The following is a 19,373-nucleotide window of genomic DNA, read 5'->3' on the forward strand; positions in this document are numbered from 1 at the left end:
AAATACTTTATTTTCTTTATATATGCCCCTTTTCATCAGAAAAATGCCACAAGAAGACGTTAGCCCCCCCCCACACACACACACACACAAAACCTTTTCATCAGAGTGGGTCGTTAATGCATTAAGAAAAACTAACAAAAAAGTCTGTTTTTAAAGTAAAACAAGTATCCTTTAGGAGAAGTTATTTTGTGGGTTTCATGGATCAATGTGTACAAAAAGAAAGACAAAATCAAAAAGTATGTTATTTTTTAAACCAGATGATTTTTTATATCCAATTTTTAACTTAGCTGCACACAACTGGTAATTTATGATTTATGTTTACAGCTGTTTTGTTTTCGAATATATTGCCTCACTGTACTGCGGCATGTCAACCACAATCCACATTAAACCCGATGCTTCCTCATAAAGATTCTTCTGTTTCCTATTTGTGAAAGAGGCAAAGTTTAGCTGTTTCCCCGCTTGTCTTATTAGGTCTTTTTTTCAGCAATTACTGCCTAATCTAAAAAAGGTAGATTCAATGAGCTGCTTTGAAGCTGTTATCTTGCTCCGCTGGAATTCTCAGAGAAAAACAGCTGATGCTGTAAACATGTGCAGGTGTACGAATATCTTTCTCTCCACTTTGGTGGGACACAGCCTGGGTATATAGATAGATAGATTATTTTGTTTTTGCCAAATCAGAGTGAAAATAAAGAAGTGGATTAGTTTTTCTAAATTATGTCTGGACGTAGAAACACACACGCATTTCCAATGTCTGGCTTGTGGGCCAAATCCATTCAAATTCTACCAGCCTGCAGGCTTCCATCATAAAATCCCTAATTTAAACACAGCCTTTGTTGAACTTGCATGTAAAGTTACTTTTCATTTGATACCATTTGGGCGTGTTAAATTTTGCTTACCATTTTGCTCCAATGTTGTCCAGAATGCCACTTGTGTGACCTGAGACCCAGTTCACCGCCGTTACGCACAAACAGTGGTGATTCTGAAGACTCAACGTCTTTCACATCCACAATCATATGGAAAGCATATGACAGGACACTCAAAAGTGTTTGGTTTAAAAAGATAATATTCTAACATTAGATTATTATTCAGCTGAATCATCTTGAGCAATGCAAAATATGTTGGAGACAAAACTGGACAATGTCTGCTGACTTTGACTGAAGCATTGCACTATAAAAGTGAAAACCCATTTAAAAGCTCTGATCATGAAAAGGAGTGTGCACAACGAGCTCTAACAACCTGATTAGAAACACTAACTGCTGCAGAAAGCGGCGCACAGCAAACACATCCACCATGTCAGCATGGGAGATTAGTTCTCAGTGAGGAATGAAGGGCGGGAAGACAATCAGTCTCTGATTCAAAACATGAGAAAACATTTGGCAACAGTTTTCTCAGTGGTCAAAAAAAAGGTTCTGTGTGTCTGGAAACTGTAACGCTGACAGTTTATTTATTCCAAAACGGGCAAAAAATATATTCTTAATCTGTTTATTTGCTGTTTTTCATGAGCTGAAATCCCAGTACAGAACGCTCATCTGTGTGTTCATGTAAGAGCCAATAAAATCCAGACATTGCTGCCAGTTTATAAAATGTTTTTTTTTTTATCAGGATAAAGCCACAGCATCGTTGAAATCATTGCTGTTTCTTTCTCAAGCAAACAAAAATCTGTAACTTTAGCCAGTGCTGTGGGAATTTGTGGAGGAATTTAGGGCTGCCCCCTGTTCCCTTCTCCACCTCTGTGCCGGTTCCAAGCCCGGTTTGAGAAGGTTGCGTCAGGAAGGGCATCCGGCGTAAAACATTGCCAAATTTGCCATGCGACTTGTTCGCTGTGGCGACCCCTGATGGGAGAAGCCGAAAGAGGAAGAAGAATGTAAGTAACCCTTTTACATAATCCAGTCAATTTGCTAAAATTAACCACACGTAAAACCAAAAAGCGTTTTTGCTTTACAACACTGCCACCTACTGGAGAACATCTATATTACATTATAACATTATATTATCAATTTTTAGAGTCTGTTCATCTCTTATTCTTCCAAAAAAGGTCACCTGTTATTATAATACTTAAATATTAGATTTCATGTTTTTATATTCCAAAATGAGGGAAATTATTATTTGTTTTTTTATTGCATAACGTTTTTATTAAGTATTTAACATTTTTTTCTTCTAAGATTTTTTAGCACTACATTTATTTTCGATTTTATGTGTTGTTATTCCATTTGCTATGCCACTAGTTTAGCAGGGAAAACTTGAAAAATAGCAGAACAGGACACAGGAACACCTACCTTCCTTTGTCATTCATGATATGGATCAGATGCGTCAATTTGACCTGAAATTACCTGACTGAAAACAGTAAATAACTAGTTTAGCAGGGAAAACTTGAAAAATAGCAGAACAGGACACTATAAGGGTCCAAACTGGAGAGCAAAGGTTACCATATTTCCCCATCTTGTCTTAAGAGTTTCTGTCAGATTGAATCTAGAAACAGTATCAGGGTAATTTACTTCTTTTTTCAATCATTCGATATTTGTTTGTTGTTTTTGCTTATTTGTTTTTCACATTTTTGCCATCCAAAGAGCACACATTGATTACAAAATGCAAAAGTAAATACATTTGTTGTACATGCTCTGTCTGTGAGAGGAAAAAATGTCAGTTTTCTTCTTTTTGTTGTCCGTATGCCACTACAGAAGTTATTTTAAAAGATTGTTAGCTGTTGACAGAAATCCTGTGATGCAACCTGGACACATCATCAGTGATGTTACCTGGGGTCATGGGTTTGTTTTGGATCTTTATTTTTTTTTTCTTTATTTTTTTACCAGCTGTATATTTAAATAAAACCCCTTTGTAATTTCAGTTAAACTTTATTCATGTACGTTATTTTTGGAAATATTTTTTGTTGGACCGGATGGAAAAGAAAAGGAGTAAAGAAGAGAGGGGTGATTATAGTAGCGAGGGGGAGATGAAGCGTCAGAATGCAACAAGTTGCTGGAGTTTTATAATCACAACTAACAGGTTAGGATGCATGTCAAATGTCATGTCAAATCTAAAATGGGCGGGGCCTGTCCACACACACACACTCAAACGTTACAAACGTGGCTCCGAAAGTGTTCACACACAAACAAGTTTACAAAGACATACGACCACAAACATTCACACACCCCTACTTATGCATTCAGACTAACACGTGAAACATTTCATTCAGTCACGCAACTATTTGTGCAAAGGTGAGATAGCACCTGTGCTCCAGTCAGTGTTTATGTTCTTCTGGGGTGGATGGTGGAATGTAAAAAAGAGGCCCCCAGCGCAGCAGCAGCAGCCGGGACCCCCCAATGCCCGTACAGTACAGCAGATGGGAAAGACCGACCGCCTGCCGGGGAACCACACCCGCCACCCCGGGCAGGGCCAGCGGGACCACTACAGTGGCCCCCAACGCCGGAGAGCAGGGGGGCGCAGGGTGTATAGTTCCAGTGTTAAGTCCTCAGTTTTGACGCTCCTGCCGCTCTCCTCGTTATCCAACGATCCAATAAAAATCCACAGTCCAAAAGTAAAAGAGAAAATCTTTAATTCCTTTTTCTTCAGGTTGAAAAATGAACAATAATCCACAGTGAACTTAAGGGAAAACTGAATAAATATAAAGAAAATATGCAAATTAACGAGAAGAACTTAGCGAGGTCAAAAAACTGTTTGACTCCATTCCAAAATTGAGACCGACGTGCATCTGCTGCGTGACCACCCGTCAACTACAGAGTGAAACCCCGGCTCCCCCTACTGGCTGTAAACTGAATAACACTCTAAATGCAAAATGGTCATCTCTGGCATTAAGGCGTCTACATTACCGGCCCCTAATTGTTATCAAACCCTTTGAAACAATTACTTAATGTCCTAATAAACTCAAATAAGCTATTTTACAAACAATTAAACATGCAGCTAGCACCTATTTAAACATTGACATTTTCATTAGTGCTCATGCTTACTCATCAGACTCCACAAGAAGACACAACTTGGTAATCGGTCGACAAAGTTCGTTGGTCTTAGTCTTCACTTTCACTTGTCGAACAAAACCTTGTCTATCAGGAAGGGTTTGCACGACTCTTCCAAGCGGCCAGGATTTTCTGGGTGAGGTATCATCTACGATGAGAACCACATCTCCCACATGAAAGTTCCTGCTAGGTGTAGCCCACCTTTGACGTTCCTGAAGATGGGTGAGGTATTCCTTACACCAGCGTTTCCAGAATATGTCCGCCAAGTACTGAACTTGCCTCCATCTACGATTGACGTACAAATCGTTTCTTTCAAAAATCCCTGGAGGCAGCTCAGGTTTGGTCTTAAGCAGCAACAGATGGTTAGGTGTGAGGGCTTCAAGGTCGTTGAGGTCGGTAGAAGCTTTCGTTATGGGTCGACTGTTTATGATCGATTCAGCCTGTGATTTTGTTGATATTCCATTCTTTGACTGATCTCTTTAACTCACTGTCAGCTGATCTTAAGTTGGTGCCATTGTCCGAGTACATTTCTGTCACCTGTGCTCTCCTAGCGATGAACCTTCTGATGGCATTGAGGCAAGCGTTAGTGTCCAGTGATGCAGCCACTTCAAAGTGCACAGCTCGAATGGCTAAACACGTAAATATAACACCATATCTTTTGACTTGAGTTCTTCCTCTTCTTACCAGAAATGGGCCAAAGTAATCAACACCAACTCTGGTAAATGGAGGGTCGTCAGGAATGACTCTACATCTTGGTAAATCTGCCATAAGTTGTTTACCACATGAACCATACATCCTCTTGCAAATTACACATTCAGACAAAACTTTCCTTATAGCACCGTGAGCCCCTGGGATCCAGAATCTTTGACGCAAAGTGGCCAACACGTGATTTCTTCCAGCGTGTCCAGTGCTATGGTGAATGTGTCTCAGCAGAAGTTTTGAGATGTGTGACCCTTTTGGCAGGATGGCTTGATGCTTTGAGTCATATGGCATTGCAGAATGACTTAACCGTCCTCCAACCCTTAGTACATCATCTTGCAGAATTGGGTTCAACTTGAAGAGAGGGTTACTTTTCTTCAAAACTGTGCCATTCCTTAATGCTGATACATCATCTTTGAATGTTCGTCTTTGACAGTACTTCACGATCTCTGTCTCTGCTCTTGTCAGATCATCACAAGTCAAACGAGTGCCATTGCAAACATTCTTACGGAGGTTGGTTATCTGCAATTCAGTTGAAGCACTTGAATCCTTCTTGGTTTTTATTTCGTTTAGCAAGTCTTTCAACTTTAGGAACCAGGCCACTGCACGCTTTAGTTTTGTCCAAGATGAGTAATAGGTCATCAATTTGTCCGTGGCTGTTTCAAGCTCTTCAACCTGAATAGTATGTGTTTAAACTGCTTTCTTGACCTCTGGATCAGTGTGATCCAACACTTCCGGAGCAGGATTTTTGGGCCACTGTGACTTATCATGGCGAATGAAGTCTGGTCCTGTCAGCCAATCTTGATGTTTCAGAAAAGCATCCACTGTTAGTCCTCTAGACACGCAATCAGCAGGATTCAGAGTTCCGGGCACGTATCTCCACTGAGAAGGTTTTGAGTGATCCAAGATTCTTGAAATCCGGTTGGCGACAAATGTCTTAAATCTTGCACTTTCGCTGCTCAGGTACTTTAGCACTGAGGTGCTATCTGTCCAAAACACTGACTCACTGAGTTCCAAATCCAACTCTCTTCTTAAAAGCATATCCATTTTCACTGCAACTGTGGCTGCGATCAACTCCATTCTTGGGATGGTTTGTGATTTTAAAAGGAGCGACTCTTGCCTTTGCCAGAATTAGCGTAGACTGAGCCTCTTTGTTTTCACTATGAAGTGTAAGATAACTCACTGTTCCGTAAGCGTCCTCGCTGGCATCTGAAAAATGATGAAGTTGTGCGAAGATTGGGTTTTTGAGTGGCTTTGATTTAACACATCTGTTTACTCCAAAGGAGTCGAGAGCCTTCAGACTGGAGATCCAGTTCATCCAATCCTTTAGAATGTTCTCTGTCAGCTCTTCATCGACATAAACCTTGCAGGATGAGTTTTGCTGGCAGGATGGCAGGAGCCAGAAACCCCAGCGGATCATAAATTGAACTCACGAGTGAGAGCAATCCTCTTCTGGTGTGTGGTCGTTTTTTCAGATTAATCTTGAACTTAAACTGATCAGTCTCAGTGCACCATTGTATTCCTAATGCTCTTTCCACCGGTAGGTTGCCTTTATTTAGATCCAAATCTTGATATCCTTGTGCTCTCTCCTCAGCAGAGATTGCATTAAGGACTGTGCGACTGTTGCTTGACCATTTTGTCAGCCGAAATCCTCCCTTCTTCAACATGCTCCGTAAGTCTTTACATAGATTTACAGCTGTGTCTTCATCACTGGTTGATTTGAGGCAGTCGTCAACGTAAAAGTTTTTTCTTCACTGTGTTTGAGACTTCTTGGGTAAACTCATTCTCAAAATCAGTAGCACATTGTCGAAGAGCGAAATTTGCAACACTTGGAGAGGATGTTGCTCCAAAAATGTGGACAAGCATCTTGTGATCACAGAGCTCTTGACTGTAATCTCCATCGGGCCACCAGACAAATCTAAGAAGATCTGTGTCGCTGTTATTGACTCTAACTTGGTGAAACATGGCTTCTACGTCAGCTTTGATGGCCACTGTTTCTTCTCTGAAACGCAGAAGGACTCCCACCAGAGAACTGGTTAGATCGGGTCCCTGCAAGAGCTCATTGTTTAGTGAGACACCTTGATAGCTTGCACCACAATCAAACACAACACGTAAATTTTGCTTTGTTGGGTGTCTTACTCCATGGTGAGGCAGGTACCAAGTTCGTCCTTGAACTGGTTCCTCTTCTTCATCTTTGAGCTTCACGGCATACCCTTTCTTCAGAAGATCATTCATAACTGCAACATATTCCTTGTGCAATTCTGGGTCTCTTGAAAACCGTTTTTGTAGGTTTAATGCACGTTGCTCGGCAACTGATCGATTATTTGGCATGATCAGTGCTTTGTTTTTTACTGGAAGACAAATATTGTAATGTCCATCCACCAACTTTGAAGATTGTGACACCATGTCAATGAACTTATGGTCATTTTTAGACATCTCTTTGATTTCGTCTTGTCCAGCATCTGGGAAATCTTGCTTGAACTGCAAGTGCCAAAGTTCCTCAAGTCTAGAAACCGATAATCTGTTTGATGTGACCTTTGTCATCCTGTTGGTTTCCAATGTTCCACTTCCATTCTTCAAAGGTCCATTTAAGGTCCAGCCTAATGATGTTCTTATGGCATATGGTCCATCGTCCACACTGCTGATCACCTGCAGTGGCTCCATTGCCTTAGAAACATTTGCTCCAACAAGTAGTCCAATCTCTGCTTGGATTACAGGAAGATGAACTTCATTTAAGTGAGGCCATTTGATGATGTCTTCTTGTCGAGGAATGTTATCTTTAGTTACAGGGATAGTGTTTTGTGAAAACACCTCTGGCAAACTGATGAAATTGTCTCCCTGTAAGTTGCTTATTTCCAGTCCGGTCACGACTCGAGTATTTACAAGAGATTCGTTGCCCATGGTTCGCAACAGAATGCTAGTTTTGAGTCCAGTCAGATTAAGCTGATTGATCAGAGATTCCGTTGCAAATGTAGCTGAGCTTCCTGGATCCAAAAATGCGTATGTTTTTATGATATGGGTTCCCTTCTGAGCCTTAACGAGAACTGGAACGATTGACAGCCCACAGTCATCCCTTCCGGCCCTGGTAACCCCCACCTTTTCTGTCATTTGCACCAAAGCACTTGATACTGTTTGCTGTTCACTGCTGTCCTTTTTTCCTTCTTCATTGGAGTCTCTTTGAACTTTATGGAGCAGTGTGGGGTGTAGCTTATCACACATTTAGCAACGAAGTTTGACTTTGCAGTTGGTGCTCATGTGTCCATGCCTCAGACAGGCGAAGCACAACCCTTTGCTTTTCAGGAAGTCTATCTTGTCTTTGTGCAATTTATTCTTCAGCCTTTCACAGATTTCCAGGTTATGCTGTCCACCTTTGCAATACAGGCATGGTTTGCTGTATGCATCTACTGTTGTTCCCTTTGATTCAGAACTGTTTTTAACATCTTGTGCCACAATGGTAGTGGTGAAAACCTTTGGTTTTGGTGCTGGTACAATTTCTCTGGGACTTGAAGTGTCTTTGATATTTCCATAGAGTGGGTGCAGCAAATATTTAACCTGCTTGTTGACAAATTCTACAAAGTCTTTAAACTTAACCCTTTTCCTGCTTTTCTCTTGAAGATCACAAGCCGTCTTCCTCCAGATATCTTTGGCTTTAAAGGGAAGTTAATTTACCAGGGACTTGATTGTAGCTGTGTTGTCCAGATCTTCCATGTAGCTGCTAACTGTCATTGCATTGAGACAGCTGGTGAGAAATAATGCAAATGACTGCAGAGCAGAACCATCTTCTGATTTGATTGGTTGCCATTCCAAAGCTCTTTTTATATAAGCTTCTGCAATAGTGTAGTCATCACCAAAAAACTCTTGTAACATCTGTTTAGCTTTCATGTAGCCTGCTGACGGTTCCATGTGGATGCAGCTTTTAACCAACTCGTGTGGCTGGTTTCCTGTGTATTGTAGCAAAAACTGTAGGCGATCACAGTTATCACTAGATCGACTTTCCACTGCGTGTTCAATGCATCGAATGAAGGATTTGTATTCAAGTGGGTCGCCCTTGAAAACTGGGATTCTGAAGTCTGGAAGTAGTGATGCTTTATGGTTCTTCACAAGGTATTCTGTTACATTAGCTTGATGAGAAATAGCTTTGCACAGACTGTCAAGCACCAGTTTGTTATCACTTGGATCTGGTTCTGATGCAGCTGGTACAGATCTGGATGAAACATCGACTTTAATGTCAGGTGCAGGTTTAACTCTCTGATCTTCATCTTGAGAATCAGCATTCACTTTGACTTTGCAATCTTTCCTCTCAACTTTACTGCTGCTTGCCTCTGAAAATGTTCGTTCAAATTTCTGTAACACATCCATTTTTGCATCTGATTCAGCGAGAGCAGCCTGTATAGCATGTAACTTTTTTTCTAGGCTTTAGCTCAGTTTCCTTCCTTTTCTCTTGAGCCTCATATTCTGCTTCTCTTTTTTTTCTTTGTGCATGCCACTCTGCTTCTTTTTTCTCTATTGCTAGTTTTTCCATCAAAGCAGCAGCCTTTGCCTTTAGTGATGCTTGCTCTATAGCAGCTTGCAGTCTTACAGAAGAAGATGAAGACAATGAAGTTCCACTCTCTGAAGGTGACTTGTGGCGATGCTTACTGCTCCTCTTTGAGGATGTAGATCTGCTATCTGAAGGTTTTATCTCCGTATTGCATTCTTCAGCCATTTGTGAGCGTTTTGTCACCTCTTTCATCCATTCTTCACATTTCCAAAAGAACTGGTTAAATGTTTGGTTTTTAGGTTCAAACCAACTTATTTGATCTATTAAATAATCCTCTTGATCCATATGCCTTTGCAAATCCTCATTTAAATCAACAAACTCCTGGTGCAAGTTATGAAAATCAATGCGCAACTTGTTGTTTACAATGTCCACATTTGCATCATCTTCCATTAATAGATCGATTTCCTTTGTCATGCTTGTTAATTGTGCAAGCTTACTCCTGCGTGCTTGAACCTTTCTAGATATATAATCTTCCACAGCCTTTTCAGTCATTTTTATAGTCCGTTTTTCACTGCTTTGATCCTCCATATTAGGAAAACATCAAAGACGTTTGACTCTTTGATCTTTGATTTACGGTTCAGAGAAACGGTAGCAGTTACTTACTTCCAGCGATTTTCTGATTCTTTTCTTGTCCAATGTCAGTCTGGCAATAAAGAGTCAAGTTTTTTGACTAAAATGTGTAGTTCCAGTGTTAAGTCCTCAGTTTTGACGCTCCTGCCGCTCTCCTCGTTATCCAACGATCCAATAAAAATCCACAGTCCAAAAGTAAAAGAGAAAATCTTTAATTCCTTTTTCTTCAGGTTGAAAAATGAACAATAATCCACAGTGAACTTAAGGGAAAACTGAATAAATATGAAGAAAATATGCAAATTAACGAGAAGAACTTAGCGAGGTCAAAAAACTGTTGACTCCATTCCAAAATTGAGACCGACGTGCATCTGCTGCGTGACCACCCGTCAACTACAGAGTGAAACCCCGGCTCCCCCTACTGGCTGTAAACTGAACTAACACACTAAATGCAAAATGGTCATCTCTGGCATTAAGGCGTCTACACAGGGGGTAGAAGGCGCAAGCCCCAGCCGGACCCGTAGACCCAGGGGGGCACACCAAGCCCCAGACAGGCGACCCACCACCACCCAGGAGTCCTGAGCTTCCCCCAGCCCCAGGCACGAGTCAGGGCCCCCCAGGGGGGGTCTGCTCCAGGCAGACACCCCCCCCCCCCCCCCCCCCCTCCAGGCCGCAGTTAGTCCAGGAGAAAGCAAGGCAGGGGGCGGCCACACTCTCTTTTGTTGCCTCAGTGGTCTCCTTGCTGGCCCCAGTGATGCCCAACATGTTGCATACCCTCCAAAGCGGCTGGTCTAATCTGGTCTAATCCCACTGAGGTGGGCCTTGCAGCCCACTTGAGTGGGATCACACCTTGCCTGTCATCAGGTGTTCCAGCACTCCTCAACCGAACCAGACTGCTGGTCAGTTCCAGTAGGACAATCTGCTTGGAGGCTTCTGAGATCAGCAGCATGTCTGGCCCCAGGGTTGTAGTCGTGATGGTTTCTGGAATGTTCAGTTGCTATCCTAGGTCAACTTTTAACTCTTTGTGATGTTGGTAGCAGGCCTGAGTGGTTGGGTTCTGGCAGCTAATGGTGGCTTCTCCCCAGTGTAGATAAAAATGATGGTGTGCTTCACTAAGAGGCCTTTGCAGGGGCTATGCCACTGCTTATGGTGTTGGCTATTGCTTTCAGGACTTGGTCATGGCACTAGCTGTAGCACCCCTTGCCCATCGCCTTTGAACAGCAGCTGAGGATGTGTTAAGTCACATACCTGGTAAAGCTTACATTCTGGTGCAACCAACCTTGTAGGATGTCATGGCCGATATAATTGATATGATAGATTCAACATTATTTTTCCTGATTTTTTTGCGTATCAAATTTTCATGTTTGTGAAACACACAATATATTGAGTCCAGCCTTGTTTTAAGCTTATTTTAGAACTTATGGAGACCAAAACCTATTATTGCACCTCAAAAAATGAATTTTATCACCAAATATTTATATTTGTTGTAAATATTTATATTTTTAAAAGTGTCGTCGTGAGCTTAAACTACATGTTTGTTGTTTCAACTTTTTTTCAGGAACATTGCTTCAAAAAAAAAAACAAGTTTAAGCTGAAGGTGAAGTAAGGTGGTGACCTGAAGGTTAGCCCCGCCTTAAGCCCCTAGGACTCATGGGAAGTGGGCAGCAGCAGCCCCCTCTAATGATTCAGCTCTCTGTTGCATGTGGTCAGCATCCAGCAGTGTGGCAGACATCAAGTTAGCAACACACAAGACATTCAGTCTTGATGATGGTAACATGACAATGTCAGTATATATGACACTTGCCGCAGTAAGTCATGTACCAGGAAACCCTGAAAAGTTACTGACTCAGGAAGTAAAAGTTGTCTTTTTCCACTTAAATCATCACAACACAGGTTTCCCTTGGTAAATGTGTCTTAATTCATGAATTCATATAATGAAGACTTAATATTTCCACACTTTAGTGATCACATCTTTACTTATCAGAAGGAAAGCAGTAAAATAAACATCACTACACGTTGCACAGTATAGTTTAATATCATGTTAGCTTTTTTTCCCTGTTCCATTTGCAGCAGCAGTTTTAACTTCATCAGCATTTGAAGCAACAATAGTTTTTTAGATTGTAGTCTACAGGACAGTCTGTTTCCTCTCAACATCCTTCAGCTTTTGCTGGCCCTGAATCCATCTGCAGTTGGTCACTCTTCTTTTTTGGATCATTTTAGATTTTGAATTATGCAAACCAGGGACCAACAAGAGCTGCAGTTCTGAAGATGCTCTGTCCTTTTTGTCTACACATCAGAAACTGGCTTCTATCAGGCTGGCTCTAACCCCTGATTTGGTCTTGAGTCCTGCTGCAAGGGAACATACTTGAGTCTGGTTTGTTCTGGACAGTTAAAGATGCACAGATAAAGGAAAAATTTCTAAATTTGCAGGATGTTTTCCCAAAATCAGATGTTTAGTTTTTTTACCTGGGTATGCCACTATTCATGTGATACTAGGCTTCCACTGGTGAGTTAGAGGGGATCAATGACTTATTTTATTGGTTAAGGTTACTTTTTAAATGCTCAATTTTTCCCTCTAACCAGGTTCCACTATAACAGTTCCTCACTATCCTAAGACTGATAAATCAAAATAAGAAAAAAGACCTAAAAGAGGGTGAATCAAAGTCGGCTCAAAAGTTAGTTTTGGAGTATTCCTGCTGATTTTTCCCATCAGGCTCATGAGCCTTAGGGGCTGAGGAAGGCTAAACATGCAGCACACCTTGCAGCAGCACACCATCAAGCAAATGCTTGTAATGACCCTGTTCTACTGACCCAAAGGCATGCAAGCTTTTCATTCCTTTCACCAAAACACTTTACCAACCCAGACACCTTACACAATAAAGAAAAAGTGATTAACATATGATGTCACAAAAACCGGACACTCACTTGAGTCCACATATTTTTGAGCCATCACATAACCCCAACCCCATCACTCAGAATGTTTGACACAAAACCATGTCAAAGGTTAAGCCTTTATGTTTTCTGGGTAGTCTTCAGGGGTGGGTGGGAGCCACATGAAATCAGGCCACCCCAAGGTCTCATTCACATTTTGCTTTTCCAGCCATCTAATGACAGGGTCAAAGTATTTCATGAGCGAGCTAGCATCGATCTTATTGGTGCCAATAGTCTCTTGAAGAAGTTCAGGCCAAGGTCTGGAAGAACCGGGTTCAAGGATTTTCCTGGTGAGGAAGAGAGAAATGGTCAGTCATTTAGTATCAACATATTGCATCTTTGATAGAAAATCAAATAAATGGTAATACTTCAGAATGGTTCCTGCTTCTTTAGAGCGGTAGATGTCACATGTGTGCAAAGGACCCGTGTGATTGGCTGCCTCACACAACTTTTCATGGAGTTGAAACTGGAGGATGAAGCTGACAAAATACCTGCAGTAGACAAGAAGTTCTTGGTGAACCAGTTAGGAAAATAATGGACATTTCTTTTTATAGCCTTCTTCATTCCATTTAAGAAAAAGACTTAAAATTTACCAAAAATAATTAGATAATTAAATCAAGTATTGAGTCTCCAGCACCTACACAAAATTTAAGCTAATCTGAAGTATAAGATTATGCAGTTTCCCAAACTACCACTTGATTTTGGTTTCAAAAGGGAGTCAAATCCTACTGGTTCGACGGTCAAAGTGTCCGAACGGACACTTGAGCTCAAATTTGTCAATTCCTAGAAGTGTTTCTTCACCCATGGGAGGGGGAGGCTTGAGTAAACCTTCACCTAGTCCCACCCACCCAGTCCATTTTCACAACATTGTTCCACTAGGTGTGGTAAACTCCAGGCAAAATGCTTAAACCCCTTCCATTGTGTGCCATTTGGGTAGGGTAGGAGATAATAAAGTCAAATGTATACTAACTGAACAAGTTTCTTTTCAGCCCTAAAGGGTTCAAGTGGAACATTACCTGATGTATGGGGTGTTGTTGGGGATGTGGAATTTTGCCCCGGGATCAAACTGCTCTTCTGTTCGTCTGATGGGTGGACAGATTCCTTGATATTTGGTTCTGGAAGGAGACAAATGCATCAATTAGAACACGGATTTGAAAGATCATTTAACATTTATTCAAATAGTTTGCTCCCAATCCTACCTGAGGTACCACCAGTCAGCATTGTACCTCTCTGGAGGGGTTTTCTCACTAAATACTCCCCATCGCCAGAGGTCCACCAGATAGCCAAAAGGAAGGAAAGCTATTTTCTGCAAGGCCATATTTAGCAAGAAGTTGAGGTTGGTTTCTGGTGAAAAAAGGGGGGAAAAAAGTGCCCATTGCTTAATGGTTCTTAAAACTGTCACATTTTAGTTTATTGATGATAAACCAACAGTAAACGGAAGTTCTGTAGTCACCTTCATCAGACTCTGCAGACTTCATCAGGTTAATCTTGTGGAGATGCTTTGGTGTTGAAACAGAAAGGGCCATAAGATCCCCAATGGCTTCATGAAAACCAGGGTTAGCCCCATCACGAAAACCAACTGGCTGGTTCTTGTACTGGAGGTAGTACTGGATGTGCCCCATTTCATGGTGTACAGTGAAGAATTCATCCATTGTGACTTTGGTGCACTGCTTTATCCTGCAAAAAGCCATAGTTCAAGTCTCCCAAATCCTGATTCAGTCAGAAGTTTAGCCAATAGACAAATTCTTCTACCTGAAGTCTTTGCGGTTGTAGAAGTCCCAGGCCGATGCATGACACACAACGTCTCGATCATTAGGCTTGACAATCATGGATCCTTCCCAGAATTCCTTTGGCATCTCCATCAATCCCAGGGAGGTGAAGAACTCCTCTGCCACTCGAAACATGTGTGTAGCATTGTAACCCTGTGAAAGACAAGCAACACAACCTGACTTAATTTGTTCATCCTTTCCCACAGCTTTTCCAAAAAGATTAAACAAAGCAGCCATGACACTTACTTGTCTGACCATTTCATCAGTCACATCCACATTGACTTTGCCAGGAAAAGGGATCATCAGATCATAAATGTTGTTCCAGGTCTGAGCCCACATGTTTCCTAAGTCAGATGATAAAATCTTTAGCAAACTATTCCCACATACTGCTTTATAAAAATACAAAAAATGTGACAATCCACCAAATTTATTTGCATAAATATAAAAACTGTCCTTAAAGACCCACTTAGATCTAATAATAAATAAATACTTGTTTTTCTGATAATTACGACGAGGAATTAGGGCCCCCCAAAAAAAAGTAAATTTACAAGATTTTATCTTGTAAATTTATGAAAAAAAGCTTGTAAATTTACGAGATTAAAGTGGAAGTGAGCATGCAGAGCAACAGTTGAAGGAATCAGGAGCAGATGAAAAGAAAAAGCCATTTGTGATGTAGAAAATAAGCAGGCGGGCAACAAGCTCCCTGCTAAGTTAAGTGTCATGCATTTGCTGCTTTAACAAACACTACTGTGCATCCTACCCAACAGGTGTGCAGGGATTGGTCCTTTCAGGTTGATGTACTTGGAACCATATTGGTTGTAGAGCTTGCGACGCACGAAAGCGTGCAGGTGCAGATAGAGCGGCTGGATGGTTTTGTAAAGATTGTCCATGTCCTGCTCAAAGGTTTCACTGTCATCATCCCAGGATCGCCACCAAGCTCCAGTGTCTGCAAATCCTAAGGGACACAAATTAGTGTGTTTCTGTTTATTTATTTAAGTAGAGTTTATTAAATGAAATAGTTTTGACAAACACAGATATGACTTCTGTGTAACATTATGTTCTTACCATCAGCTCTGGAGGCTTTGTTGCTGAGCTCTACAAACCTGGAGTAGAGCTTTTTCAGAGGAACTCCTGCTGTGTTGTGCCAGGCCTCCCATGTAAACAGCAGCAAGTTGTAGCTCCTGGATTTGGCCATAGTTTCATCGATCTCTACAAAATAAAAATAAAAATATTAGTCCAACAGCCACAACAGAATAGAATAATTGATTATGAACTCAAGGTCCAAATAACAAAAAAGAAAATCCTTACAGAAAAAGGTACAATATACATATAAAAATGCTGACAACAATAAACAAAAATCCAAGTAAAAACACAAATTACAAACTTAAAAATTGATCCATACTAGAACCTCCAGACTGGAAACTGATATTCAAGAATGCCGTCGTTTATATTGGTGAGGGCTCAAATAATTTCATTCTTTGAGCCTTTAAGAAGTTGAACAAAACCATAAATACATTTTCTTAAAAAGAACTAGTGTCAACACCAGCACCAAAGTCAACTCACTAGCACTATACCACTGTGCACAGCTATGTGCAGCTGCTAAATCTTCCCTTAAACAGCTTTAAAGTGTGCAAGATATAAATATATATATATATTTTTTACTTTATTTTAAAAAAAATGTGAGAAGTAAACTTGATGAAGGCAACTTAAGAAAGTGTCCTTTTCTGGTAGTCGTCTTTAATATTTAGAAACTTGATTCGTATACATGGACATATCTCAGAAGTATTTTAGTGATTTTTTTGCATACTCACACCACCATACCCCGTTTCTAAATCTTATATTTGACTGATGTTTCTGAGAGCCCTTCAAAATAAAATTGATCAGCATTGACTTCCCCATACACCATTTCTGCATTGTATGTTTGACCGAGTATTCATTTATGGCTACATTAACTTACCAGAGTCCAAGCTCCAGCTGACATTTGGCTGTGGGGAAATCTCAACTGTGGAATAAATGCGGCTCATGTTGCTGAGAATGATGTTTAGCTAAAAGAGAAATGGATAGTCTTTTATGTGTCAAAGATTGTTTTATTTTTTCCCCCCCTCTATCAAAAAGTAGAACAAACCTCCTCTCTTTCATGCTTTTGCAGGTTGGCAGAACCCAGAATCTTCATGCCTCCAATTAAGCGTTTGTCTTTAGGGTCAGGGAGAGAGTCTATCAACTCATCAGGAAAGACAGTCTTGGCTTTTGTCCCCCAAGCTTCAGAGAAATCATCCAATTCAAGAAAGGCCTCCACCTGAAAGAGAATAAAGAAATGTGGAGTCAGCAGTGTTCAAGTACTGCAAATAACTAATTTGGTTCATATAGTTTGTCCAGTTTATCAAAACTGCATTTTATTATCATTATTTTGAAAAACACAACTTCAATTCAATTTGTAGCCCAAAATCACAACAAGAGTTGTCTCAATGGGCTTCGTACCATTCTATATACTGTAAATACTAACTTTCAATTACTGTCAATTAACTACATCAAAAGAGAATTTGCATTCATAGCAGTGGAGAAGAAAAAAAAAAGGAATGTCTTTTGCATGTCCATTACGGTCATCGCTACAATTCACTACTAGTTTTGTTGATCAAACTGGATAACTTCCTCTTTGTTTAGAAAAACCCACACCTCAGTTTTAATTAGAATTAACTCACTAATCTGTTTTAAAGGGTAAACTGAACACATAGCTGATATTTAATAACAGCCAGTGTTGGGAGTAACACATGCAAAAGTTACGTTTTACACTAAGATTTTACTTTTTGTAGTAACTGAGTTGTGTAAGGCAGTACTAATGATTTTTTATGTAATAAGCCACAAAAATATATGGAAGCATTTGTACTTTTCTGTCATTCTTAACACCCCCACCATTCAAACTTTGTTCTTGTGGCATTTTTCTATTAGAGCAAATACGTGAAGAAAATTATGCCTAAAATTGTATTTCTTTATTCAAATTGTTGTGAATCAGGAGCAGACAAAAGAAAATGCCATTTGAATCTGAGCCGTCTGTCCTCTTTTGTAGGCAATTGAATATTTTACATATGTGCATTATATTAGAATACATATATTATCTCATGTTCTCCTTCTGCAGGTTTTACCAGAAATTAATGCAAAACTAATGCAATAATCATGAAGCATCTTCAGACTGCAGTCTTCTCACCTGAACTTTGGAATTGTAGTCTGTTAAGTTGGTCTCGAAGTTCCAGCTTGCAGACACGGCAAAGGAAAAAACCTCCTCAGCAGTGCTGTTGAAATCACTGAGGAACCTCAGAACATCAGACGTGCTGTTTGCATATTCTCCTGGCAGCCAGCTTTCTGGAAGAGCACAGGAGCACCCCAAAAGAGGCCAAAGAAATATCAACCACGGGAGGCTTTTCTGACCAGCAGCCATGGCTGGAGACCTCCTCAGAAAGATTGAGGAAGAAACCTGTCATCAGCTGGTTTTAAAAGCTACATATATATCTGTGGGTCCTTGAGGAACACCTACCTTCCTTTGTCATTCATGATACGGGTCAGGTGTGTCAATTTGACCTGGAATTACCTGACTGAAAACCTGAACATGTTGACAGCAATCCTGTGATGCAACCTGAACACATCATCAGTGATGTAAGCTGGGGTCATGGAGTGTTTAGGATCTTTCAGAAATCATTCTCTTCTGCGGCCCCGGTGGTCTCCTTGCTGGCCCCAGTGATGTTTTATACCCTGCAAAGCGACAGGCCTATGAACCCCCTTGCAGCCCACGACATTGCCTGCCAGCAGTTGTTCTGGTGTAGGTACCACAACTGTTCGGCCTGCAGCATACTTTACCCTCTTCTTCTCATTCGCCTCGTCAATCCGGTCCTCCCAGGGGATGGTCAGTTCCAGTAGAACAATCTGCTTGGAGGCTTCTGAGATGAGCAGCATATCTGGCCTCAGGGTTATAGTTGTGAAGGTTTCTAGAATGTTCAGTTGTTTTCCTAGGTCAACTTTTAACTCCTTGTGATGTTGGTAGCAGGCCTGAGTGGTTGGCCCTGGCAGCTAGTGGTGGCTTCTCCCCAGTGCGGACAAAGGTGATGGTGTCCTTCAGCAGGGGTAATGCCACTGCTTGTGGTGTTAGCTATAGCTTTCAGGACTTGTCATGGCACCAACGGTAGCGCCCCTTGCTCAGCACTTTTGAACAGCAGCTGAGGATGTTCTCAAGTCACCAGCCTGGCACATGTTGCAGGCTGGTGACTCCAGCCTGCAACCTGGTAGGATCTCATAGATGGCCCGTATAATTGACATGTACCACAATTGATATGATAGTTTCAACGACATTAGTATTTTTCCTGATTTGTTTTGTGTCAAAACTAAATATGTGTGAAACACTAAATACATTTATTCCAGACTTGCACTAAGCCTATTTTAAAAATTATGGAGACCAATACCTGTTATTTTTATTATATCACCTCAAAAAAGGAATTTTATCAGCAAATATTTATGTTTTGACTTATTTTAAAGTGTCATTGTGAGCTTAAACTGCATGTTTGTTGTTTAAACTTTTTTCAGCATCGCTTAGAGCTAAAAATGAAGAAATGTAAATGTCTGCTCTCCACATTAGCCACATAAATTGATATAAAGACCAAGTTTTTGAACAAAAACCTACAGGTTTTTTTTTTTCTGAATTCCGTCATGTTTATGGATCAAAACAATGTACATTTAAAAAGAATTCCTGCCAGGTTTGAACACACTTTCTAGTTTTCTTTACAAAACTGGCCTCTAGTGGATATCTTAAGTATTGCATCTTGCTAACGGCTTTTCTTTTTTATATATCATAATTTCTATTCCCAATAACAAAGTTTTTTTTAGTGCTGGATAAATAATATTTTTTCATGA

The 19,373-nt window shown here is 40.6% G+C and overlaps 1 protein-coding gene across 1 annotated transcript; it reads right to left on the reverse strand.

The window, feature by feature from the left end:
* Positions 1-11,723: 11,723 nt before the first annotated feature.
* Positions 11,724-17,949, reverse strand: LOC111946416 (angiotensin-converting enzyme-like). Its single transcript, XM_023949587.1, has 12 exons — positions 17,680-17,949; positions 16,603-16,773; positions 16,435-16,522; positions 15,543-15,686; positions 15,238-15,432; positions 14,724-14,821; positions 14,461-14,630; positions 14,162-14,385; positions 13,908-14,052; positions 13,725-13,823; positions 13,077-13,199; positions 11,724-12,995 (listed from the first exon to the last, which is right to left on the reverse strand). Exons 1-12 carry the CDS (start codon positions 17,908-17,910, stop codon positions 12,782-12,784), a joined length of 1,902 nt encoding a protein of 633 aa, XP_023805355.1. The 5' UTR covers positions 17,911-17,949; the 3' UTR covers positions 11,724-12,781.
* Between the last annotated feature and the right edge of the window lie 1,424 nt (positions 17,950-19,373).

Source organism: Oryzias latipes, chromosome 19 (assembly GCF_002234675.1).
Source record: "Oryzias latipes chromosome 19, ASM223467v1".
NCBI lineage: Eukaryota > Metazoa > Chordata > Actinopteri > Beloniformes > Adrianichthyidae > Oryzias > Oryzias latipes.

Excerpts from the sequence above, each read along its gene's own strand:
- LOC111946416 (XM_023949587.1), bottom strand. The coding sequence starts at position 17,910 with ATGGCTGCTGGTCAGAAAAGCCTCCCGTGGTTGATATTTCTTTGGCCT. Across the intron at positions 14,386-14,460 it reads TACAACCGCAAAGACTTCAG|GATAAAGCAGTGCACCAAAG; the intron begins GTAGAAGAATTT and ends GGCTTTTTGCAG. Across the intron at positions 14,053-14,161 it reads GTCTGCAGAGTCTGATGAAG|AAACCAACCTCAACTTCTTG; the intron begins GTGACTACAGAA and ends TTTTTTCACCAG.